The sequence below is a fragment of the Lissotriton vulgaris genome, chromosome 5, assembly GCF_964263255.1.
Source record: "Lissotriton vulgaris chromosome 5, aLisVul1.2, whole genome shotgun sequence".
In the NCBI taxonomy this organism is placed as follows: Eukaryota; Metazoa; Chordata; class Amphibia; order Caudata; family Salamandridae; genus Lissotriton; species Lissotriton vulgaris.
In genome coordinates this window covers 1,205,580,084-1,205,602,537 of record NC_141693.1, presented here as the reverse complement: position 1 = coordinate 1,205,602,537, position 22,454 = coordinate 1,205,580,084, and the positions used below count along the sequence as shown (strand labels likewise).

The following is a 22,454-nucleotide window of genomic DNA, read 5'->3' as shown; positions in this document are numbered from 1 at the left end:
GTAGTGAGTGCAGAGTAGTGAGTAGTGAGTGCAGAGTAGTGAGTGCAGAGTAGTGAGTGCAGAGTAGTGAGTGCAGAGTAGTGAGTGCAGAGTAGTGAGTAGTGAGTGCAGAGTAGTTAGTGCAGAGTAGTGAGTAGTGAGTGCAGAGTAGTGAGTGCAGAGTAGTGAGTAGTGAGTGCAGATAAGTGAGTGCAGATTAGTGAGTGCAGAGTAGTGAGTGCAGAGTAGTGAGTGCAGAGTAGTGAGTGCAGAGTAGTGAGTAGTGAGTGCAGAGTAATGAGTGCAGAGTAGTGAGTAGTGAGTGCAGAGTAGTGAGTGCAGAGTAGTGAGTGCAGAGTAGTGAGTAGTGAGTGCAGAGTAGTGAGTAGTGAGTGCAGATTAGTGAGTAGTGAGTGCAGAGTAGTGAGTAGTGAGTGCAGAGTAGTGAGTAGTGAGTGCAGAGTAGTGAGTGCAGAGTAGTGAGTGCAGAGTAGTGAGTGCAGCGTAGTGAGTGCAGAGTAGTGAGGGCAGCGTAGTGAGGGCAGCGTAGTGAGTGCAGAGTAGTGAGTGCAGAGTAGTGAGTAGTGAGTGCAGAGTAGTGAGTAGTGAGTGCAGAGTAGTGAGTAGTGAGTGCAGAGTAGTGAGTGCAGAGTAGTGAGTGCAGAGTAGTGAGTGCAGAGTAGTAAGTAGTGAGTGCAGAGTAGTGAGTAGTGAGTGCAGAGTAGTGAGTCGTGAGTGCAGAGTAGTGAGTGCAGAGTAGTGAGTGCAGAGTAGTGAGTGCAGAGTAGTGAGTAGTGAGTGCAGCGTAGTGTGTAGTGAGTGCAGAGTAGTGAGTAGTGAGTGCAGAGTAGTGAGTGCAGAGTAGTGAGTGCAGAGGAGTGAGTGCAGAGGAGTGAGTGCAGAGTTGTGAGTAGTGAGTGCAGAGTAGTGAGTAGTGAGTGCAGAGTAGTGAGTAGTGAGTGAAGAGTAGTGAGTGCAGAGTAGTGAGTGCAGAGTAGTGAGTAGAGAGTGCAGAGTAGTGAGTGCAGAGTAGTGAGTGCAGAGTAGTGAGTGCAGAGTAGTGAGTAGTGAGTGCAGAGTAGTGAGTGCAGAGTAGTGAGTGCAGAGTAGTGAGTGCAGAGTAGTGAGTAGTGAGTGCAGAGTAGTGAGTGCAGAGTAGTGAGTGCAGCGTAGTGAGTAGTGAGTGCAGAGTAGTGAGTGCAGAGCAGTGAGTAGTGAGTGCAGAGTAGTGAGTGCAGAGTAGTGAGTAGTGAGTGCAGAGTAGTGAGTGCAGAGTAGTGAGTGCAGAGTAGTGAGTGGAGAGTAGTGAGTGCAGAGTAGTGAGTGCAGAGTAGTGAGTGCAGAGTAGTGAGTAGTGAGTGCAGAGTAGTGAGTAGTGAGTGCAGAGTAGTGAGTGCAGAGTAGTGAGTAGTGAGTGCAGAGTAGTGAGTGCAGAGTAGTGAGTGCAGAGTAGTGAGTGCAGAGTAGTGAGTACAGAGTGCAGAGTAGTGAGTGAAGAGTGAGTGTGCAGAATGCAGAGTAGTGAGTGCAGAGTAGTGAGTGCAGAGTAGTGAGTGGAGAGTAGTGAGTGCAGAGTAGTGAGTGCAGAGTGAGTGTGCAGGTGCAGAGTGGTGTGTATTGGCAATGTAAATGACAATGCCATTTATTTATGATTTAAAGAAAAAAAAAGAAATGTCATGAGCAATGCCAATAGCTCTACCTTTAATGATGCCGAGACCATTGCATTGCAAATGCTTGTTTCATCTTGCTGTCTCATTTTCAGCTGCAATTGAAGCAAGAATTGTTAAAGCCAACAGGCTTGGCACGAGCAAGCATGCAATTGTTTTATGCATTTATTTTTTGCAAACATATGCAATCTGCAAAAAAATTATGTTTCAGAACGGTTTGCACGAGTAAGTCTAAAAGTAAAACAGATGGTATAATTGGTACACTTTGAAAGGATGGTAGCATACTGGCACCTGAACCGCACATCTATAAGGGATCAAAGGATTCTGTGTTGTCTCTCCTCCGCATGCTATATTGGTTAGTCCCACAAAAATACATGAGGTTTTGTGTGTTTGAACTGCAACTGCTAAGATGCATCCTCTGTCACTTGTTACATGTTTTGCCTTCCATGCTGTGTAAAAGGGTGACATCACTTGTTGGTCAAAGTGCTAATGAAATAAATTAATACAAATTAAACCTGTACACCCAGATAGTTGGCATCACACGGAATACAGAAGTGTTGAAGACATTCCACACTCAAGGACTGCTGGGTAAGAGAAAAGGCACCATGTTAGTTTTGAGCCATTTCTGCACAGACACTTGAATGTTGTCAGAAGCGCCTTTTCCTTCTTATACACTTCAAGTGATTAACAAAGTCCTGTGTCCTCTTAGATACCATTTTTACAAGCCTACAGTACAAGGTTAAAGGTTGCCACACATAACCTTGCTCTGTCGAAGAGTGCCTCCATTCGTGCACAGGCAGAGTGCAGTGCACACCAGGGTTAGCACAGCATGCTGCTTCATAAGGCTTGAGTCCTGGTAGCAGAGCTGCAAAGAGTCCACAGAGGAGAGCGTTACCAGCAGAGCTTCATTGTCAACATCCATGCTGTCATGGAAGATAAGGCCGACCTCGTATGTCGTCTTTCATACTCTGCACCACTATCAGAGCTTTGTTCCCAATATCCCTGCACAGATGGAGAGCAGTGCTCAACTTAGCTGTGCTGCCGCTGACACCATGCATCATTGTTAGAGCTATGTCCCCCAGAACCCTGCTATAAAGACCAATTATTTAAAACGCCAATACCTCTAAATCTCACAAATGCAACACCATTTTTTAAATTTCTTCCCATTTCTTTCCAAATTCTACCTCTTAATTTGAATGCAACGTTTGCAAATTAAAAGTATAGATAAGTATGGAAATACATGCTACCTTTCACATGCACCTAGTGCAAAAAGGAACTGTCCGCTGACTGAACAAGGATCCACCATACTGTTGCCTGGCAAAGAACAGGAGATGGAGATTCTTCTGTGAGTCTGCAGAATGCACTTACACTTTATCGGGTATTAGCTCATGGGAACATCAAGCAGCAAGCTCTGCACCCCATGCCATGGACTGCTCGCTTCTGAGGAGTACCAAAAAGTACGAAAAATAAGTAATTTACATATATAAAAAGATGTTCAGGATTGCTCTTGGAGCATTAAAACAAATTTGAAAAAACATGGAGCATTGGCCTATTTTGCTGTTACTCTGGGGGAGCCTGACGTGAGTATGCAAAAGGAATTTCATGCTGTGGAGCACTTTCCCAAGAAGAACATTTCCGCAGTTGCAGTCCTCAAAATTGGACCCAGAAAACTTTTGGGCAGCTTGCTCCACACAATTATATATCAAGTGAGTGACAGTTTTCCTGACAGACCAACTTTGATTTTAGTGTACAAAATATAGGTAATCTGATTAATGTTTAGTACTAAACATATAATCCTTGAAATAGAAGTATATTTTTGACTGTTGTAGTTAGGCTACACGTAAGTTAATGGAGTGGCAACATTGGGCTATTTTGGTCTACTTTCCATTGCTTTTGGGCTTGAAAGTTGTGAAAAAATCTGGCAACAATGCCCACTGGTTTTCCAGTGATATTTTGGTTGGTCGTGAAGGTCAGCTTTTGTGTGGTTAAGCCTCAAAAGTAATGACTGGGACGAGAACGTGGGACGTAAGGATAGTGACTGTGACGAGGACATAGAGACTAAGATCAGGCCTGCCAAGTATCACACATCAGGTGTGACACTTCCGCATTTCAGTGTGGTGTTCCGCACCACCGCACTGAAATGCATTGTCACGCATTTTAATGCCACTGTCTCACTCTGCCAGCTGTACCAGCGCTGACACTGGCTGCTACAGGCTGCTAGCGAGCGCGCCAGCACCCGTGACTTGCCAGCACTCAGGCTCGCTCAGTAAACAGTTGATGTACTTGTTGGCTGAGTGCAGCCTTGCTACAATGTTACAATCTTTAGCCCTGCTTTGCTTGGCGGCACTGAAATTTCTGCCCGCTGCGCCGCGCGGCTGTCACACTAGTGTTTCATCATTTCACTGCCCAATATCCTTATTTACCCAGGGAGGGGCCTGCCCTCAGAAGTGGTTGCCGTGTACTGGTTGTCGATGCACAGGGGGATGTTGAGACCTCGTGTCCTGGAACAGTAAGGAAGTGAGGTCTGTCAGAAGCGGCGGGGGATTTGACTGTCCGTGTCCATCCCAGCATCCGCAGCATAAACTCTGAGTGCGCTCCTGCCTGCGTTGTGCATATTACCTGGAGTTGTATCCCAAACGGCAGCTCTCTCAGTCAATCATGGCCGTGAGTGCACTGAGACTAGTATGTGAGTAACCGGTGCATCCGTTGAAATTGATGCAGACCCAACCGCACGTTCGATAGCCCTGGGTCCGAGTGTCACTGGACGGCCGCTCCTGGGACTCACTGGACTGGAGCTATCCTAGAGGGCAACTATCACTGAAGCGGCCGGCAGACCCAAATTACGGTGGCCATCAGTGGCTCACGGCCTAATTGAGCCTGCAGCCACTGCCTTGCAAAGAGATGCTGCCTTAGTCATTATTGGGAGCCCTCATCGCTGCACTCCTTGGGACTCTGCTTCCAGCCCCGGCCCAAGTAAGTATCAGCCGCAGTAAGCTTAAGTTAAAATAAAGAATGACAGAGCTCGATCAGGAAGCTGCAACAAATTTAAAATAAATCCTACATTTTGATCCAGTGACAACTGGGGCCTGAACTCCAGGGACCGCAGCGATGGAGTCCAGAGCAGGCCAGTACACTACTTATTCACTGACTGTGATTCATTGACGGTTTGCCTCCGCTTGAAGAGTTGTTGTGACTAGGACTGGAGGCTTCCACGCCCGAACACCGAATTGTGACTGTGCACAATGACAACTTGTTCACTCCAAGGAGAATGAGCAGGTGTTGCAGTACAGACAAGCACTTAAAATCACTTGCTGTTTGCTCAGTGCACACCTTTATAGTTAGTTCAGCACGGACAGGTTTCTCACGTCCTGTGCCTGCCTGGTATCTATAGTTGCACTCTCAAATGGTATAAAAATGGCTTCATTCTGAGCTGCCTTCCTTGCCCCTATACTGAAGCAATTGTGCAGTCAAGCAGTCTGTCTTTGCTTGAGGAATGACTCTCTAGCGGACATTACTGTAGTTTATCTCAGAGGGAGGTGTAATAAGGAGCTGTGCTAGTTGGTTAATGCTGCATGCAAGTATAGTGCCCGGTGCCGGTCAATACAGCGATATTTCTAGCAGAACTGGGCGTCCCTCCCACCTTAACAGTACGATAAGGTTACAAGGGAAGTGCCCTTCAATTTCTGATGCTCTGCTGCAGTTTTAAAATCTTCTTTTTCTAATTGCTTAAATTGATGTAAATTATGTTATTTATATCACGTTTCCCTCTTCTTCGTTGCTTTATTTTGCTTGTGAGTGTCACTCATGGTCGTTGAATTGTCACTCATATTTGCACTGAAATAATGAAAATATCACACATAGCAATCTGAAACCTTGGCAGCTATGAAAGATTAACCGGGCAATGACTGTTATGGCTGCCACTTAACCAATATTTTACAGGAGGTAAATATATTTCTCCGAGAAAGATGGTAACCCTGACGATCATACTTTAGACATTTTATCAGAAAGTGTTTGGCTGAAAATAATGCACTCGCAGACTTAAATATCACTGATCCTGCAACATACTATATACATGGCTCATGGTTCTGTGCGCCCGGACACGCACGCTATGTGTAAGATAGTAGAATGCGATCAAGTAGACACGCTGCTTATTTTCTATAACTTCAGCTTTATTAGCCTGCTCCATCATGGCAGTACGCAGTAAGTCTCGCGCATGCGCAAATACTCACTGTTCTTTGGTGCCAAGCTTTGAAGGTAAGAACGTGCCTTCTGAGTCAAGCTCCGGCTCTTCTCTCGCACTCATATCGGATGGAAGCGTGGATACAGTAAACTGGGTATCCACGGGGCAATTCACCGACTGATCTATACAGAAGCGCCAACCTTAAAATACCGGAAATACAGATTCGTAATGTTGTAGTCCCTCTTCTGTGTTAATGCAGCAGATCGGGCCATTCTCCCGCTAGCTGTATACTCTGTGTTGCGCCGTAATGTTTTGAACTGACAATAGATATTTTTGAAGTATTCTCACTTTTTTGCACGTGTGCTCATGGTGTTGCAGGTGATTTTTTTGTTTATTCACGGTGCGCGGTATTTCGTTAACCTCTCTAGAGTTCTACTAGTGAACTACCGTGCTGTGTTCTTTGTATTTATGCGAATGCGTAGGACGGCATCCATAACTGTCTTCATCCTTGTTTAGTAAATGTTATTCTTAGTAGTTTAGTTCTATCATAGAGCCTTCTATAATAGCCATGTAGTCCCTCCTCTGTGTTTGTTATGAGACTGGTGAAGTCCTCCTTCTATGTCTCAGACATTGACGCTGCCCGCGGCGGGATGCGGAAAAGGAAGCGGCCATAGAGAGAGAACGAGCCAGGGGCTGGTGAGTGTGTTAGTTGTTGGTCTATGACCTCAGTATCTCAGGTCCACTGAGAAGCCCAACCCCATAGGCCGCTGGGGGAGTTGTATGTCCATTACGTTGGCTTAAATTCAAAGGTCACCTCATTAACTCCTAGAGTATTGGAAAGAGCCATAGAACCGCTCTGGGATCCCATGGCAACTTCATGACCTACACCAGCGCTATAGATCCTAGAGTGGTTTTGTGACACCCCGGCGATCCCCTTGGGTCCCGACGAGATCGCTTGTCACCTGACTAGAGGTGTGCTCCCAGTGCGACTCTGGGACGACGTGGCAGCTCTGTGAACCACGGAAGCCTTGGAGATAGTTATTTAGCACCAAAACACCTCCACTTTAAAAAACCTTATGACCCCATGCATAGTCTTTGGCTCCAGAGCAGCTCTATGGATTTCCAGTTAGCTGCGTGGATCCCAGGGTTATCCATCATGGCAGCTGGAGAATCACCTCCCATCTTCCCCCAACCAGCTGTGTTGTACCAGAAATTATATGAACCTCGACATTTTAAAATCCAAGATACATCTCAAAAGGGCACAAAAGTTGCTGTCATATCCGTGTATCTCAATAGCTCTGTGACTAATAAAGACTAGTCTCTCCTGAACCACCCAACGCTAACCTGGGACAGCTTTTTGAAAACAGCCCAGATAAAACAGGATTAGTTTAGAAGCCATCCCAGAGTCATTGGATGATCATCCAACTACTCTCGAAGTCATTTTCTTTTTATCAGACGTCATCAAGCTCTGACTTGAAAATGATTATCCGACGACTACACAAGGTGTGACTGTTCCTGATGATTTGAGGATCACTTGAAACTAAGTCCATGATTACTTCACAAGATGCATTGATACTGGTGGTTTTAGAATCTTTTGAAAATGACTGTCGGATTACTTGACTAGCACCACAGTCTTCTAATTAAAAAGAATGGTTCATGATCATTTTAGGATGATTTGATTGCTTCAGGTACACGCCCAACATTTTAGTTCATTTGTTTATTTTTAGAGACATTCAACCCGTTGGAATATTTCAGAATCTCCTTTTTACTGCATAATGAACACCATTTAAACATTACTGCATTTTCAACTCTGCAATTATACCTACAGTGCATGTATTAGTGGAGACCTCAACGCTAGAAGGCCTGGGTGCTATGCCGATTAAAAATAAATTTTAAAAATCAGTTTATTTTCAAACAGTTGCTTTTTATATGTGCTAGCTCAAATAGTATAGCCACTCCACTCAACACCACTCCTCTTCACTTAACTCTGCTTTACTCCACGCCACTTTGCTTTACTCCACTCAACACCACTTCGCTTTACTCCACTCAACACCACTTCGCTTTACTCCACACCACTCTGCTGTACCCCACTCTGCTTTACTCCACTCAATGCCACTCTGCTTTACTCCATGTCAATCTGCTTTACTCCACTTTCCTCAATGCTACTCTGCATCACTCCACTCCAAGCCACTTTGTTTTAATCCACACCACTCTGCTTTACTCCTCTCCACTCTGTTTGAATCCACTCTGATTTACTCCACTCAGCACCACTCCACTGTACACCACTCAGCTTTACTCCACACAACTCCACTCTAATTACTCCACTCCATTCAACACCACTCTGCTTTAGTCCATGCCACTCTGCTTTACTCAACTCACTCTGCTCAGCTACATTTTTTTGTTTTACACCACTCCACTCCACGCCACTCTACTTTGCTCAACGCAAATCTGCTTTTCTCCACTCTGCTCTACGCCACTCTGCTTGACTCTACTTCACTGAACACCACTCTGCTTTACTCCTCATCCCATAACACATAGGTAAAAGACATTACCAATTAAAATGTCATTAGCGCCAAAACAAACAAATGCGAAACCGATTGCAATTTCAGTGCTTATTGGAAGGTGCATTTTAGACAGTATCAAACTTCTTGCCTTTTGTGCTGTTTGGTCCTGATATTTACAGCACCCAGGCTTGTTTTAACACTGTTTGTATTATAGATACCTGTTTTTCATGACATAATACTTGATTAACATTTTAGGGAGAGTCTTTGCCTTTTGCAGATAAATAAGCTGAAAATATTGGACTGATTGAATAAAGAATTGTTGACATAATTTGTCCCTTTGCACACTGATTCTGATGTGGGAGGTCAGGCGAGAGTTCCTGGCTGCATTAATTTCCCCAGCCCCATCTGCCTCAGAATAGCACTACAGGCTACCTTTGTGCCAATTTTGGTAGTATCCAGGCTACCATGCCGCAGACGCCCCTGGATGGAACGGAAGCGGAAGCAGAGTTGAACTGAGGCAGAGTGAGGAGACTAACGTGCTGCTGCATCGAAGTGTGTTCAGCTGGAACGGGCTCAGAGTGATAGAAGAAAAATGCTCTGTTTTGTTGTTCTTTTTTTGAGTGGGGGTGCGGGTGAGACGTGGAAGTGAGGTTGGTGTGATTTTCCTCCTTCTGTTGATCCTCCTTTATTTTCTGTTACTTTCCCAGTGTCAATGGAGTTGTGAATGTGCATAGATTCCGTTCCTACTCTTATTTACCTTTTATTTACGCCTGTGTGGTTAAGAACATGCTTTGATAATGTTTCGCTTTTCTCTGTAGGTGAGATCCGTATTCCCGACAACTCTCTGTGCAGATCCTACCGCAGTATTTTCTGTACTTTGAAATGCTGGACGAGCAGTATCACACTAGACTCACCCTCATGACCTTTGGCTGCCCTGTGCTCAGTACCAAGAAATGAGGATCACAATGACTCCTATTGTGCTTCAGAATTTGCCACAGCAGCAGACTGTCTCCCAAGCCAAGGCTGTAAGCCTGACACGGAGGTAGGATTCTACAACATGCCTCAATAAGTAGTACTCTGAGGGGCTGCTGCTCAGGAACTATGTGAACTAGACGAGTATATTGTAGATTCAGTTGCATAGAATTGCAGATGGTGAGATGTATGGTGGCTGTGTGTGTGTGGGCTTTTTGGGGGAATGCCAGGAAAAGCACTAAGTCATTTTTGGGAAGCTTTGTTATAGCTGAATTTCTGGTACAGATGATGCTGCAAGATGGGATTGGGACTTGTCATCAGAACTCCAAGGGGTTGTCTTATTGAGTAGTAATGGATGGTGTAACGGGTCTTGATTGAACAGAGCTTTGGGGGGGGGTTATACTGTAATTCAGGGTGTCCTGGATCCTGTAACTGATGTGTTTAGGCAATGCTTTGCTTGTGCCCAAGGAGCAATACTTGGGTGCTGCAGGTCAGGACTGAGATTCATTGACAGACCAGGTTGTATGGCGCTACCAGTCTAATAGTATGGTATGCCTTTAGTCATGATCAAAAATCCTCGACAAAGGGTGGTTGTGTGTGTCTTTTGGAATAGCTGACAGTCACCATTGTGGAACCTTCACATAGTGGTGTATTTGTTGTTAGTAGTGTAATAGCAGAGTGATGCAGGTTTGGATTAAGATGCAAAGGTAGATCTTTGTGTGGAGTTAGTACTGTAACCACATTGTGTGCTTAAGTCAGGATTTAAAAGTTTGCAGAACTGGAGTATAGTGCCTGAAATGCTGCAGTGCAGGATTGCTTTAAAGTCTCTATGAGTTGCACATAGCTTGACGTTTGTATATTTTCCCTTGGGAAATAACTTAACCATAATCACAACTCATGGGGTATTACACTCACTTACTGTACATACATGAAAAGGTGTCACAGCAAGTTTTATTCTTAGCTCTTTTCACACCTAAACTCTGTCCTTGCTTGCTCCACAAAAGCTGACCACTCTAAATATTTTAGTCTGCCATATGAGTCAATGGCACAACAATTCATTAGCGCATAAGTAGCAATCTATACTCCCAAGAATTTTGAAATAAATTCATCAGCCTTTTAATATGTTATGAATTAGTACTCACAATGATGCATTGAATTTGTGGTCTTGGCATTTGTTAGGTTCATTGTTATCTAAATGAGGTTGTTGAATGATTTGAACATAAATTAAATTAGACTGTTGGTTCTGCAAACTATTGCCCCAAAACCCCCCAGACCCTATCCTTCAAAACATGTAGCAGTGTGTGGAAAACCTTCCAACATGAAAACAAAATTGTTATATCGAATTGCTTTCATTGTGTATATTTGTGTACACACATTTATACATTTACTGCTACTATTACTGTTATTGCAACACTAGAACCTCTACCCTATTGTAGTGTAGTTTCTATATTCCCAATAGGCTCAGCGCATTGGAATAATATATCCTATAGATTTGACGTAGGACTTAGGTCAGTAGATCTCTATCGAATATACTAAACTTTTTGTTTTGTTTTGTTTCTTTTTATTGAAATATAAACACAAGGAAGGCATAAAACATGTTGTACAAAGTGCCAGTCCATTCAAGGAAGGAAGAAATACAATGAGCAGCAATCAGTATAAAGAAAGGGGAGCGGGGGGGGGGGACAGGGGTCAGATGTAATAAAATACAATAGAATGGTCAAAATGCATGGGTCAGGGGGAAGGTGGAACATCAATGTTATCAACTGCATGCGGTATACATATGTTTCCACGATAACTATTCCAATGTCTCCACACCACTTCCAGGGACAGCCCCTGGCTAGGTACACAGTCTTTTCCCTGAACATACAACAATCCATGTTTTCCTTCCATAAGTCTACTGTAGGAGGCCTCTGGGACCCCCACAACTGAGCAATATCTCGCTTGGCGATCATGGCCCCCAGGGATGCCCACTGAGTCCGAGCTACATTATAGTCCGTAGGTTCCCAAACGTTCAACAAGCAGCATCTGGCCTCCGGCAAGAGAGCAACACCAGTCACTTCCTTCATGACCTCATGGACCCCACTCCAAAAAGCAGCAATCTCGCGACATTCCCAAATAATATGAAGAAAAGTAGCAACCTGCCCACATCCTCGCTTGCATAATCCCTCCTCAGAAAAGCGTATTCGAACTAAACGGGGGCCCGTGACGTAAATCCTGTGGAGGATCTTAAGTTGTACCAGTCGGAGTCGAGCTGGAATCGCAACCTCCTTGGGAGAGGAGATCGCAGATTGCCAGTCCTCGTCATCCAATTCAAGGCCGTCACGGGTCCACAAATCCCGGAGATATAGCCAGAGATCAGGCCTATTATTAATTAATTTCTTTTAAACAAGGGAGATGGTACTGTCGGGTACATGGCCATCCAACAGCCTATCCTCAAGTGGGGACGATTCCGGAATCACCTCACCCAAAGGGAAGACCGACATTAAGGCATGGTGAACCTGGACGTAGCGAAAGTACTCTGTGTCACCCAATTCAAACTCCGTCCTTAACATCTCAAATGATTTCACCTGGCCCTTAACCCAGAGGTCGCCCACCTTACTAATACCGATAAGGTCCCATCTATCGAACCCCTTGGTTTTCCACAACTTCCCAAGCCTGTCCGAACCGAAGAGCGGGGTCGCTAAAGTCAAGCAATCTTTCCATCCCAGGGAAGTATTAGCATCCTGCCACGTACGCACCGCCGTCTTTGTAGTCCCCGACAGAGTCTTAACCACCGATTTTGAGTAGAGCGCCCTATAATAATTACCCCCGGGCAGCAGCCATCTATCCATAGCGAAAGCAGGATTCAATGCAGGACCATACATACCATGGTTGATGGCACCCAATTGAGCAGTCCAGTAATAGCGTTTGCTGTCAGGGAGAGCAATTCCCCCGTCATACCAGGGGAGCGTCAATTTGGCAAGAGCAATGCGAGGTCTGCCGTCCCATATCAACTTCCTCTGCAGGTCTTCGACAGCACGAAAATAGCTAGCAGGGACAATATCAAGAGCGTTCTGGAGAGCATACAAAAAACGAGGCAGAGACATAATTTTAAATAGGGCCGCACAACCGAGCGGCGAAAGCGGAAGTTTACGCCAACCCGCAACGTCCTGTTTCAATCTAGCCAGAGGTGGGAGAAGATTCTGTTCATAACGGGCCATCGGATCCAACGAGATAAAGATACAGAGGTACTTAAATCCCGTCATTCACCTGAATAGGGCAGGTACGTGGGAGAAGAGGGACATCACCAGCGAGAACGTATACGTAGGATTTCGCACAATTGATAATCAAACCAGAGTTCCTTCCAAAGGAGGCCAAGACATTGCACAGAACCATCAATGACTTCCGGGGTGAGGTCAAATACAGTAAGATATCATCCGCGTAGAGCGAGATGCGATCCTCGAATTTAGAAGACCATTGAATACCCTTCATCGAGGGTTCCCATCGGACCCACGCAGCAAGGGGTTCTAGGGCTAGGGCAAACAATAACGGAGACAAGGGACAGCCCTGACGAGTGCCTATTCGAAGACTAAACTGAGTAGAAACACGACCATTCACGACAATTTGCTCAAGGGGGTCCTCGTGGAGAAGCCGCGCCCAGCCAATAAAACCAGGTCCAAACCCGAACTTAGCCAACACGGCCCATAAGTATGGCCATTCTACGGTATCAAAAGCCATTGTGGCATCTAACGACACCAAGACGGCTGGCTCACGCAACGTCGCAGCTCTCGCGAGAACGCCGTGCAGCCGCCTGAGATTCAGGGCAGTATTTCTATGCGGAATGAAACCGGATTGATCCGGATGTATCAGTTCACCGATAACGGTGATCAAGCGGTTAGCCAGCAGTTTTGCAAGAATCATAGGTTCGGCGTTCAAAAGAGAAATCGGCCTATACGATGTGCACCTGTCCCTTGGTTTCCCTTCCTTATGGATCACCACAATGGTCGCGAGACGTTGATCGCTGGGTAGAGAGCCGCATTCACGAGACTCCAAAAACATATCTCTTACATAGGGCGCTATCTTGTCAGGCCGTAATTTGTAAAGTTCAATAGGCAGGCTGTTAGGACCCATAGCCTTTCCAGATGGCAAGGAGCGAATCGCGAGAGCCACCTCGTCTGCAGTTATTGGAGCATCCATCTGTTCCCTATCCAAATCAGAAAGACGTGGTAGAGCAATATCACGCAACAATAGATGTGAATCTTCCTCCGGCCTATCCAACACAGAGGCATATACTGACTGAAAGTGATCTGCAAAACACTGAACGATCTCCTCAGGGTCAGTAACCCGACAACCGCTCGCCGTCTCGATCACAGGCACCACACGACTAGCCCTATCCTTCTTATCCAGCCACGCTATCAATTTGCCAGCTTTATCTCCTACGTCATAGAGCCGTCCCTGCTGTTCTCTACTCATTGCCTTAGCCGCGTCAATAACTAACGCCCTATATTCCAACTGCTTGAGTCGCAAAACATGCGTCCTAGCACGCGCAACTTCTCGCTCCAGGCCGAGCTCAAGGTCTGCTATCTCCGCTTTAATCTTAACCACCTCCTCGTCTCTCCGTTTCTTAACACCTGCGATTAACGACAGGGCCTGGCCCCTAAGAACAGTCTTTAAAGCCTCCAAAAGGGGCACCGCCGACGAAACCGAACCCTCATTCCCAAGAAAATAGTGGTCAAGAGATTTCACCAGATCCGCACGAGTTTTAGGGTTCTGGAGGTATTATGGGTTGATCGGGGCTACCCGACCCTCCGTCCCAGGACTGGACCCCATACAAAGCCATATTGGAGAATAATCAGAGATCCCCCGAGTAAGATGCTTAACCTCGTAACAGAAAGCGCCTGTGCAGCCGGGACCAAAACATAATCAATTCTAGAAAGACTACCATGCGCGCCCGATTGAAAGGTGTACTGCCGCTGAACGGGATGCAACAACCTCCAACAATCTACCAAGCCCAGAGTATCAATGAAATCATGAAGCCAGTTCTGCGCCCCCTTAAGATCTCTAGGTGGATGCCAATCAGCCATACAAGAAGCCACAGCGTTAAAATCACCACCCAATAGCAATGACCCTTCGGGGAGAGCGAGGACCACCCGTCCCAAGTCCGCGAAAGTAGTTGACTGTAAGCCAGAGGGGACATAAACAGAAACCAGGGAAAGAGTTCGACCCTCCCACCTACCCGTTAGAGCGACATAGGGCCCCCTGTCATCTAGGACTGTTGCATCGATCTCCAATGGGAGATACCAACCCCCCTTGAGCCTGAGGAAAACCCGGCATGGGCGAACAGACGAGGGGTAGTGCTGCAATTATTGAAACGTCTTTCCCCAGATGTAGTCCTTCTTCAGGAGACTCACTTGATAGGTAATACTTATCATGCCATGAATAGGAAGGGGTATCGTCTGTTCGCCCATGCCGGGTTTTCCTCAGGCTCAAGGGGGGTTGGTATCTCCCATTGGAGATCGATGCAACGAGAATCCAGCACCTCAATCAGAAAGTCTGACAATACATTGCCTTGCGGGAAAACAAACACACACCCCAATAAAATCCCCCTCCACCCTGCACCCCTGCGTAAGACTAGAAAGCAACCCCAACTTGCAGTGTGCCCGTCGCCCCCACATCAACTAAGCTACAAAAAGTAAGTCGGAGGAGGAAAGAGACCCACCAATAGCCCTGCAACACCCCCCCCCCCCCCCCCCCCCCCGGATGTCACAACCATTCACATTGCAGGATTAGCGAACCACATTTCGAGGCCAACTGGGGACCCCAGAAACCAGGCAAAGGTGTCTATTCCTGCTCCATGGGTCCGCCTTCCGCCCCTCCGGATTGTACCTCTGGCGCAGGATGGTTCGGTAGAGTGTCAAGCCAGTCGGCCACCGCATCAGGCCGATCAAAAAAATGAGTGTGCTCGGCGTGTTCGATCCTCAACTTGGCCGGAAAAAGCATAGCGTACTTAAGGCCCATATCACGCAGTCTCCTCTTTATTCCAAGGAAACCAAGTCTCTGCCTTTGAACAGCTTGGGTAAAGTCCGGGTAGAAGTTGATAGTAGTGTTCTTGAACTTCATAGGTCAACTCATCCGCGAAGCCTGCAGGATAGCGTCTCTGTCACGAATATTGAAAATCCTTTCGATCATAGGCCGCGGTGGGGCCCCCACCTTTGGCTTACCACTCGGAACTCCATGGGCCCGCTCGACCATGAAAAAATTACTTAGTCCCTTGGGTGCAAGATGGTTAACAACCATGTTCTCGAAGAAGAGGTCAGCTGCAGAATCTTCCGCCTTCTCCGGGACACCAATAATGCGAACGTTGTTCCGCCGAGCCCTCCCTTCAAAATCCTCCAGATGACGGACGAAGAGATCATTGGAGGCCCTCAAATTGCGGACCTCCGTCTGCAGGTGAGCAACATCGCTCGTCAAACTGGAGGTCTTAATGTCCAACGACTTGACTTTCTCGTTAGTTTTTGTCAGGTCTGTACGGATCAGATTAACATCGATCGCCACAGTGTCAAGTTTATGGGCGAGGGTCTCCATTTGTTGCCCAAGGGAGGACTTGATCCCATCTATGGCGGCCATAACGTCTTGTAGGGTCGGTTCGGTTGCCGAAGTCGGAACATCTCTAGTGTCCTCCAGCGATCTGCCCGGTCCGCTAGGAGATCCCCTAGTTTGGGCATAACGGTCCATATTGTTAGTCTGGGTATAGCCGCCCCGCCGGGTTGTCTTGAGCTTCTGCTTTTCACCCTCTGGTTTCCCCGCCATTGCAGAGAACAGACCGACGTGAGGCAGATAGACCAGGTAGGAAGATGGCGGTTCCAGGACCTATGGGCCGCGGCCCAGCCTACTCAGGAGGGCACACGCCAGGTATCCTATCAAAATTCTCAAAGCGGTGAGGAGGTACACTCTGAAGTGGAGTAGAATAGCCGACCTCGGCACCAAGGGGCCGCTTGCCGTCAAATCTCCCTCGGGGAAAGACCAAATCGAAAGTGAAAGTCAACCAGACCGGTCGACCCCACCACCTCAGGCCGATGTTGTTCAACTACAGCTCGGGCACTGAGCCAACTCCACAGCCGGGCATCACGGAGGCGTAGGCCGCAATCTTCAGAGCACCACAACTCCGATCTCCGGGGTCCGATTCGGAATCTGAAAGCAGATCTCGCCTCACCCGTGGTTCATCTTCACGGATATGTCAATGAAGGACAGGATAAACGGCAGGATAGATGTGGGAGGCTACGAGGGTCTCGGGAGCCTTGTGCTCACGCGGCCATCTTGGTCACGCGCGAAGCTCCTCCGAATATACTAAACTTAATTGTGAGTGCCAGCTAGCTCAGAGGTTACTAGAAACTTTCTCGAATACACAAGAAGAGATTAGTTTCTGACAACTGCATAAACATGATAACTTTGTTTCCCTAGGACTGGAAAATATCTTCAGTCGTAGAAACAATAGATAACTGTTTTACTCAGTCAATCGTGCATGCTTCGTTTCTACAGAGTGGCAGAGAAATAGTGAGACGGGCGTTTTCAATAAAAGGTTTATTGAACAGTCTTTCTCATGCAAGAGAGTCGAACTGCTACAATCGTTAGACAGAATTCAAAGTATAATGCGTACAGCGAGAATAGTATTATAAAATAATACTGTAATAGCATTGTATGGTTTCTAAGCCATAAAAATACATAAATAACACAGGCTAAAATACTCAACTGGTGCTTCTAAAATACGCCTTCCCCAATGTACCTAACCTAGTTCTAGTACGAGGGAAGAAGTAAGTATGGTCTTTAGCATAGGTTTAGTTTTTGCCAAGAACTGCCAAAGGTTTCTCTAGTTCCAATCAGCTCCAACCCTTAGAATGAAGTAGGTTGGTATCTCTGCCTCGGACTCGATTTCCCCACATCCCGCAGGGGGAGTCAGAAACACTGGAGTTGGATTCTCGGCAGAGGAGGACAGCTTCTTGTCAGTGCGTCAGCTTGAGAGTCCGCTTCCTTCGGCACAGGGATGTGGAATTCCTATAGCCAGACGCCCAGGACATATTGTTTGGGGTCAAGGGCAACAAGTTTTAATGTGTATTTTGTCCTTGGGACAAGTAGGCCCAACCCCCTGCAGAACAAACGCTTTGGCTGCCAATTTGCAGTAGCACATTAAGGGCCAGGGAAAGGCACTGCCTGAAGTTAAGTTATTATTTGTGTGCCTATGCTAATGCTGTTCAAACTTGTATTTATGGTTCATTAATTGAAAGCCTCTATTATTAGGGTGAGTGCTCTGAGTAAATGTAAGTTCTGATCGCACTACTGACAGTGGTTACAGTATAAAAATGTCTACTCCGTTTCAAAGTTTAGCAATATGAGGCTATGCATAATGCTCCCAGAATGCTCTCTGATTAGATGCATATATTTGCAGAAGCTTGAGAGCAAGATTTATGACTCTTTGCTTTCAATATAAAATGTTCCTAAAAAAAATAAAAGTAGGAAAAAAAACAGTTTGCTAAACTACTGTGAAATTTCAGGTACCGTTTTTTTGCAGCATCATTTAGTAAAATGTGTTGATGCATGCTAGTATTTCGCAAAAATATTCATATTGGAAAATCAGTGTAACCAGTTTCAATAAGATTATGAGAAACATAAAAATAAACAAGCATTGGCAAAGCCAGTGGGTCTGAAATTAGTGATCAGCTTTTTAGTTTTGCCAATACGTGACTTGTTTTGGCATGGTTTTTGTAAAGCCTTCTTGATGTGAGAACTGCCGGGCCCTCACCATTATAACAAATATTGGCAAAAGTAACAAAAACAATTGGTCTAAAAAAAGCACACACTGCCACATTAGTTACTGCCACTGAACAAAACTACTTTGCGTGTCAATATACTCCTTGAGAAAGAGCTTAATGCCGCCCCTCACAGTGAAGCCAGCCGATACAGAGAGGGGGGGAGAGAATTTTAACAAACACAAAAGGTTGTGGTTAACGCCAGACCAAATTAGGGGCCCTATTATTAAAGAAAGTCTCAAAAGTGCCCACTTGGTATATGTCCTTGCATTAAGTGCAGCTGTATGGCTTTCGTGAATTTACAAGAATTTATAGAAGTAGGGCAAGAAATGTACTCCTGGAAAATATTTGTGAACTGCAGTTTATCATGAGCAAATATGCATGTGTAGATTTGCTCATGCGAAAACCCGAGTGTTTGCAAGGTCATTTTCCCATCAACCACTTTTTTCCCAACTTTGGTAGAAGGTTTACGTCTGCCATTGTCAGGAGTAAATTTCGAACATTTCTCAGTATGGGAAAAGATTAGAGAAGAGATGTGGAAAACCCTTAAAACATGCAAGTTAGTAGATTTGCACAGACTGAAAGGGCATTCCAACCCTGGAACTATTGCTTACCACTACCTTTAGTCCCAGTATGTAGATCTGCAGAAACGTGGCAACATAAATGGACTGCTAGTATTCAAAAACTACTATGGTATGAGCCCTGGCATAATCAGAGAGGCTATATAGGAGCTCTTATATAATGAGATTGCTGCCATAATTTGTCGCCGAACCACATGGCACCAAAGGAACAAGTGGATTTTGTTACAAGACAAGTAGATTTATGAAGCAACTTGCCCCATGGACAAGTAGATATTTTAATAAATTCCACACCACTGTTCGGCACTTGCTGTAGCGAGCTGCGTCGGGCAAGTAGGTCGTCGAACTGCACCGAACCACACCGTGCTTTGCTATAGCAAGTGAATGTATATTTATACCTTGAAGGTGTTTAGGAATGCCAGCTTTGACGTAAAGTCGGGCATATGAACCTCATGGATGAACTCCTAAGGAATAGTTGTTCATGCATAATAATGAGTTTCTTGGATAAATCAATATCCAGGCTAGGGGAAGTCCCTTCGGCTTAAGAGTCTGGTTTTCCAAGAAATCATTGTGACGTTTGATAAACGGATGGAAGTAGCCATGCCTGTATTTGGGCAGCATGGGCTATGCCTAAATAAGGGCTTGATTTCTATGCCTATATAAGGGCTACGTAGATTGTACCTCTATAAGGGCATGAATTGGGAAAATTCATTCGGAATCTAAAACGCCATACAACACTTTATCCCTTGAAAACTTGTTAAACCCATAAGAGTACAAATTCAGTTGCTTTGGTATAAAACTGGTATTAGTTCTGTATTTAGTTTTGCAGATTGCTAAAAATATTACATAATAGCTCATAGGTCAGTTGGAAGTTAACAACTCTTAGCGCATGTAAGGGTTATCATCCTCTTAATACTTTTTTTTGTGTGGGAAGTACTGTGCGTGTTGTGTAATTTCAGACTGAGTACTTCCAATTAGAAAAGGCTTGCTTTGCATCCCCCCTCATTTAAGCTAAACACCCTCAGATTGTTATGCCAGAGGTGATTCTTTAAGCTCATCTATTATTTTAGTGTGGCACCACTGGATGCTTTGGACTTTACTGCTTTCTCAGTTCATGCCTCAGTCACATTTGGTGTGCTTTCAAATTTAAACATTCAGCTTAAGCCCAGCGTTGAACTTCTGGATAATAGGCGTCTATAAACCTTTATAATTTTTTGGCACATTGTTATAATTATCTAAATATGGAAGTTATTGCAAATTCTTCCTTCAGGAGTTAAACAGCCCCAAAGTTATAAGCACACTTTTATCAGGCATTCATAGCTGCACACTAATTCAGAATATCAAAATTATGCATGACTGGAAGTAAAGTTGTTCAAGTGTGCCACCATATGATTATAATGTTATCATAGGCACAAGTGTTTAGTAATCAGGTGTTGGGAAATGCTAGACAAATCAGATTGTCTCACTGCGATTAGAATATAGACTGTAACATTTCCACCCAATTCTCGCCTCTTTACGTCTGTGTTCAATGGAGTCCACACCTTCATGAACTTCCATTCTATTATAATAGATCTGAGGTTCTCCATGGCATATGTTGTTCATATTTTGGTACCAAAGATATATTGTGGCGTTCACCCATTTTCTCGAAACAGTATGTAGATTTGCCTGACTGCTAACCGAAAATGTGTAATGGCTTTGCACATAATTGATTGCAGTTATGAGTTTTCTTTGCACTGTGAGCAAATTGAGGACTTTTCAGCACTAATCTATATAATATCCCATATACTTTCTGGGATTTCTAAATTGAGTTCTGTATCCCACTATTTAAAATATAACAAATATATCGTCAGTTTCAATCACCAGTCCCAGCATTGATTTGGTATAGCATCTCTTCAGTAAATTTGGAACTTTTTAGCGCTCCATTGCTTCCTGGATAGGTTCACGCCATACAAATACCCATATAGTTAAACATACACAGCATTCTGTATATGTTCTCTGTTGCATTTATTTCTCTGTTCTGCTATGTATAATGGTGCTTTATGCTATGCAACATTTTACAGTATTTCATATGTAGAAATAACTCCCCCTTACTCTTATTCCCCTCTAGGAGAAGGACCCTTGTGATGGGGAAAGTCTGACCATGAAGTGCCCTCTGCAGATGGACGAGTTAAGCCCCCCTCTCTGGGACTGCCCTCCAAAACATGACAAAGATGACCTTTCCCAGGTCTCGGAGTCCTTTGGTGCAGGTGGGGTGACTAGCTTGATCCAGGGCCTCAGCATCAGTGACTCATGTACCACCCCATCTGTACCTCCTAGCAAGCGCCAGTGTCGGTCTCTTTCCTTCTCAGATGAGAGATCTTCAGGCCGCACTTCCTGGAGACCCCATGGCTCCAGAGTGTGGACACCTGTAGAAAAGAGGCGATGTTACAGTGGGGGCAGCGTCCAGCACTACTCCTGTGATTCCAATCACATGCAGCGCAGCTCAAGCTTCAGCCTCCCGTCCAGCTCTGCTGCCACTTCCCCATCATACGAGCCATCTGGATTTGGACACCATTCCCTCAGGATGTCTGGCAACTATGGGCAAGCAGGCGAGATCTGGTGCCATGACCCAATGGTGGGTGATATGCAAAGGTCGTTTTCCTGCTCCAGGGAGCTGGTCTCCTCGGAGTATGGCCCACCCTCCATGAGCAGTACACCTGCCTCCACCCCTGAGCTGCTGAGACGGACAGGGGGAGGGCTGGCTAGGAGCCGTTCCCAGCCCTGTGTCCTTCATGAGAAAAAGGCAGCAATGAAGCGGCGGCACCCAGAAAAAACACAAGCACAAGAGCCAAGACCTTCCTTGGACCTTGCCAAGATGACTCAGGTGAGACCCCAGGCCAGGGGAGCAAATACTAATGGCCACATTTCCTTTCCTGTGATTGCACCATAAGTCTTCAGCTTCATACAAACACTACACCCAGAGCATAAGTATCTTCTTAACTATTGGAGCATCACATAGCTCACCGAATGCTCACTTTCTCCCAGCAGCTGGAGTCTCAAACTACCCCCAAATGGCTATTCTAAATCTTATCACAATACACCCATTATATCAATGGGTATACACTTTGAGAGAGGCACATCAGACAAATTACTGGCCCCTTGCCTAATTAAAAATACAGATGAGCTTCATAATTCAAATTCCAAAGTAAAGCATTCAAATATGTCCAATTATGTATTTAAAATGTCAAACAGTTGCGTGAACAATTTGTGTAAGACCTTCTTTTTTTATTAACTTTATTTATTCATTTTGAATAACAATTAATACAGGTGTACATTCCATAGTGAGCCTTCATGAATAGCTTGGAATTAGCCACATTAGTTACATTCCCGGTTATTGGACATACATAAACAATCCCATGTGGGTCCCTCCCAATCACACCAGCCAGCTAATTCCTTTCCTCTTCAGAGCTCGGGCAACTGCTACCCTCAGATGTACTATGAGGGGTGGCCTGTGTCTCCCCAACCAGAAGCCACTGTCTGAGTTCCCTCCATGCTCCTAAAGTCCTCTTCTAGTTTCTCTTTTCTACAACACCTTTTCATGTGCACCTCCTCCACTAATGTCCATTCACGCTCATCCCTCAGCCACGCTGTGACCTCCGGCATCCCCACTGTCATCTAGACAATTGCAATTCTAGTAGTTGCTGAAGCTTATAGGCCATCTTGGTTTGTTTTTTATGTTTGCGTATTAACCCCAGCAAGAATTTGGTTGGTGTCAATTGACCACGGCGGCTAACACTGCTTCTGACCCTCTC

At 45.4% G+C, this 22,454-nt stretch overlaps 2 protein-coding genes across 3 annotated transcripts in view; one reads left to right on the top strand and one right to left on the bottom strand.

Moving 5' to 3' along the window:
• EEF1AKMT2 (EEF1A lysine methyltransferase 2) overlaps nt 1-6,083 on the bottom strand; it is a 178,295-nt gene extending 172,212 nt beyond the window's left edge. The window contains exon 1 of the mRNA XM_086923002.1: nt 5,876-6,083. Within this exon, the coding sequence (XP_086779128.1) occupies nt 5,876-5,949 (74 nt within the window). The 5' untranslated portion in view covers nt 5,950-6,083. The remainder of the gene's footprint in view (nt 1-5,875) is intronic.
• Nucleotides 5,834-22,454, top strand: part of FAM53B (family with sequence similarity 53 member B) — a 40,725-nt gene continuing 24,104 nt past the window's right edge. Inside the window, exons 1-3 of one of the 2 annotated variants that reach the window (XM_086923001.1) lie at nt 5,834-5,900; nt 9,149-9,372; nt 20,771-21,526. In XM_086923001.1, the coding sequence (XP_086779127.1) occupies nt 20,804-21,526 (723 nt within the window). In that variant the 5' untranslated portion in view covers nt 5,834-5,900; nt 9,149-9,372; nt 20,771-20,803. Of the gene's footprint in view, nt 5,901-6,435; nt 6,523-9,148; nt 9,373-20,770; nt 21,527-22,454 lie in introns of those variants that run through there. The other variant, XM_086923000.1, reaches the window with a different exon arrangement.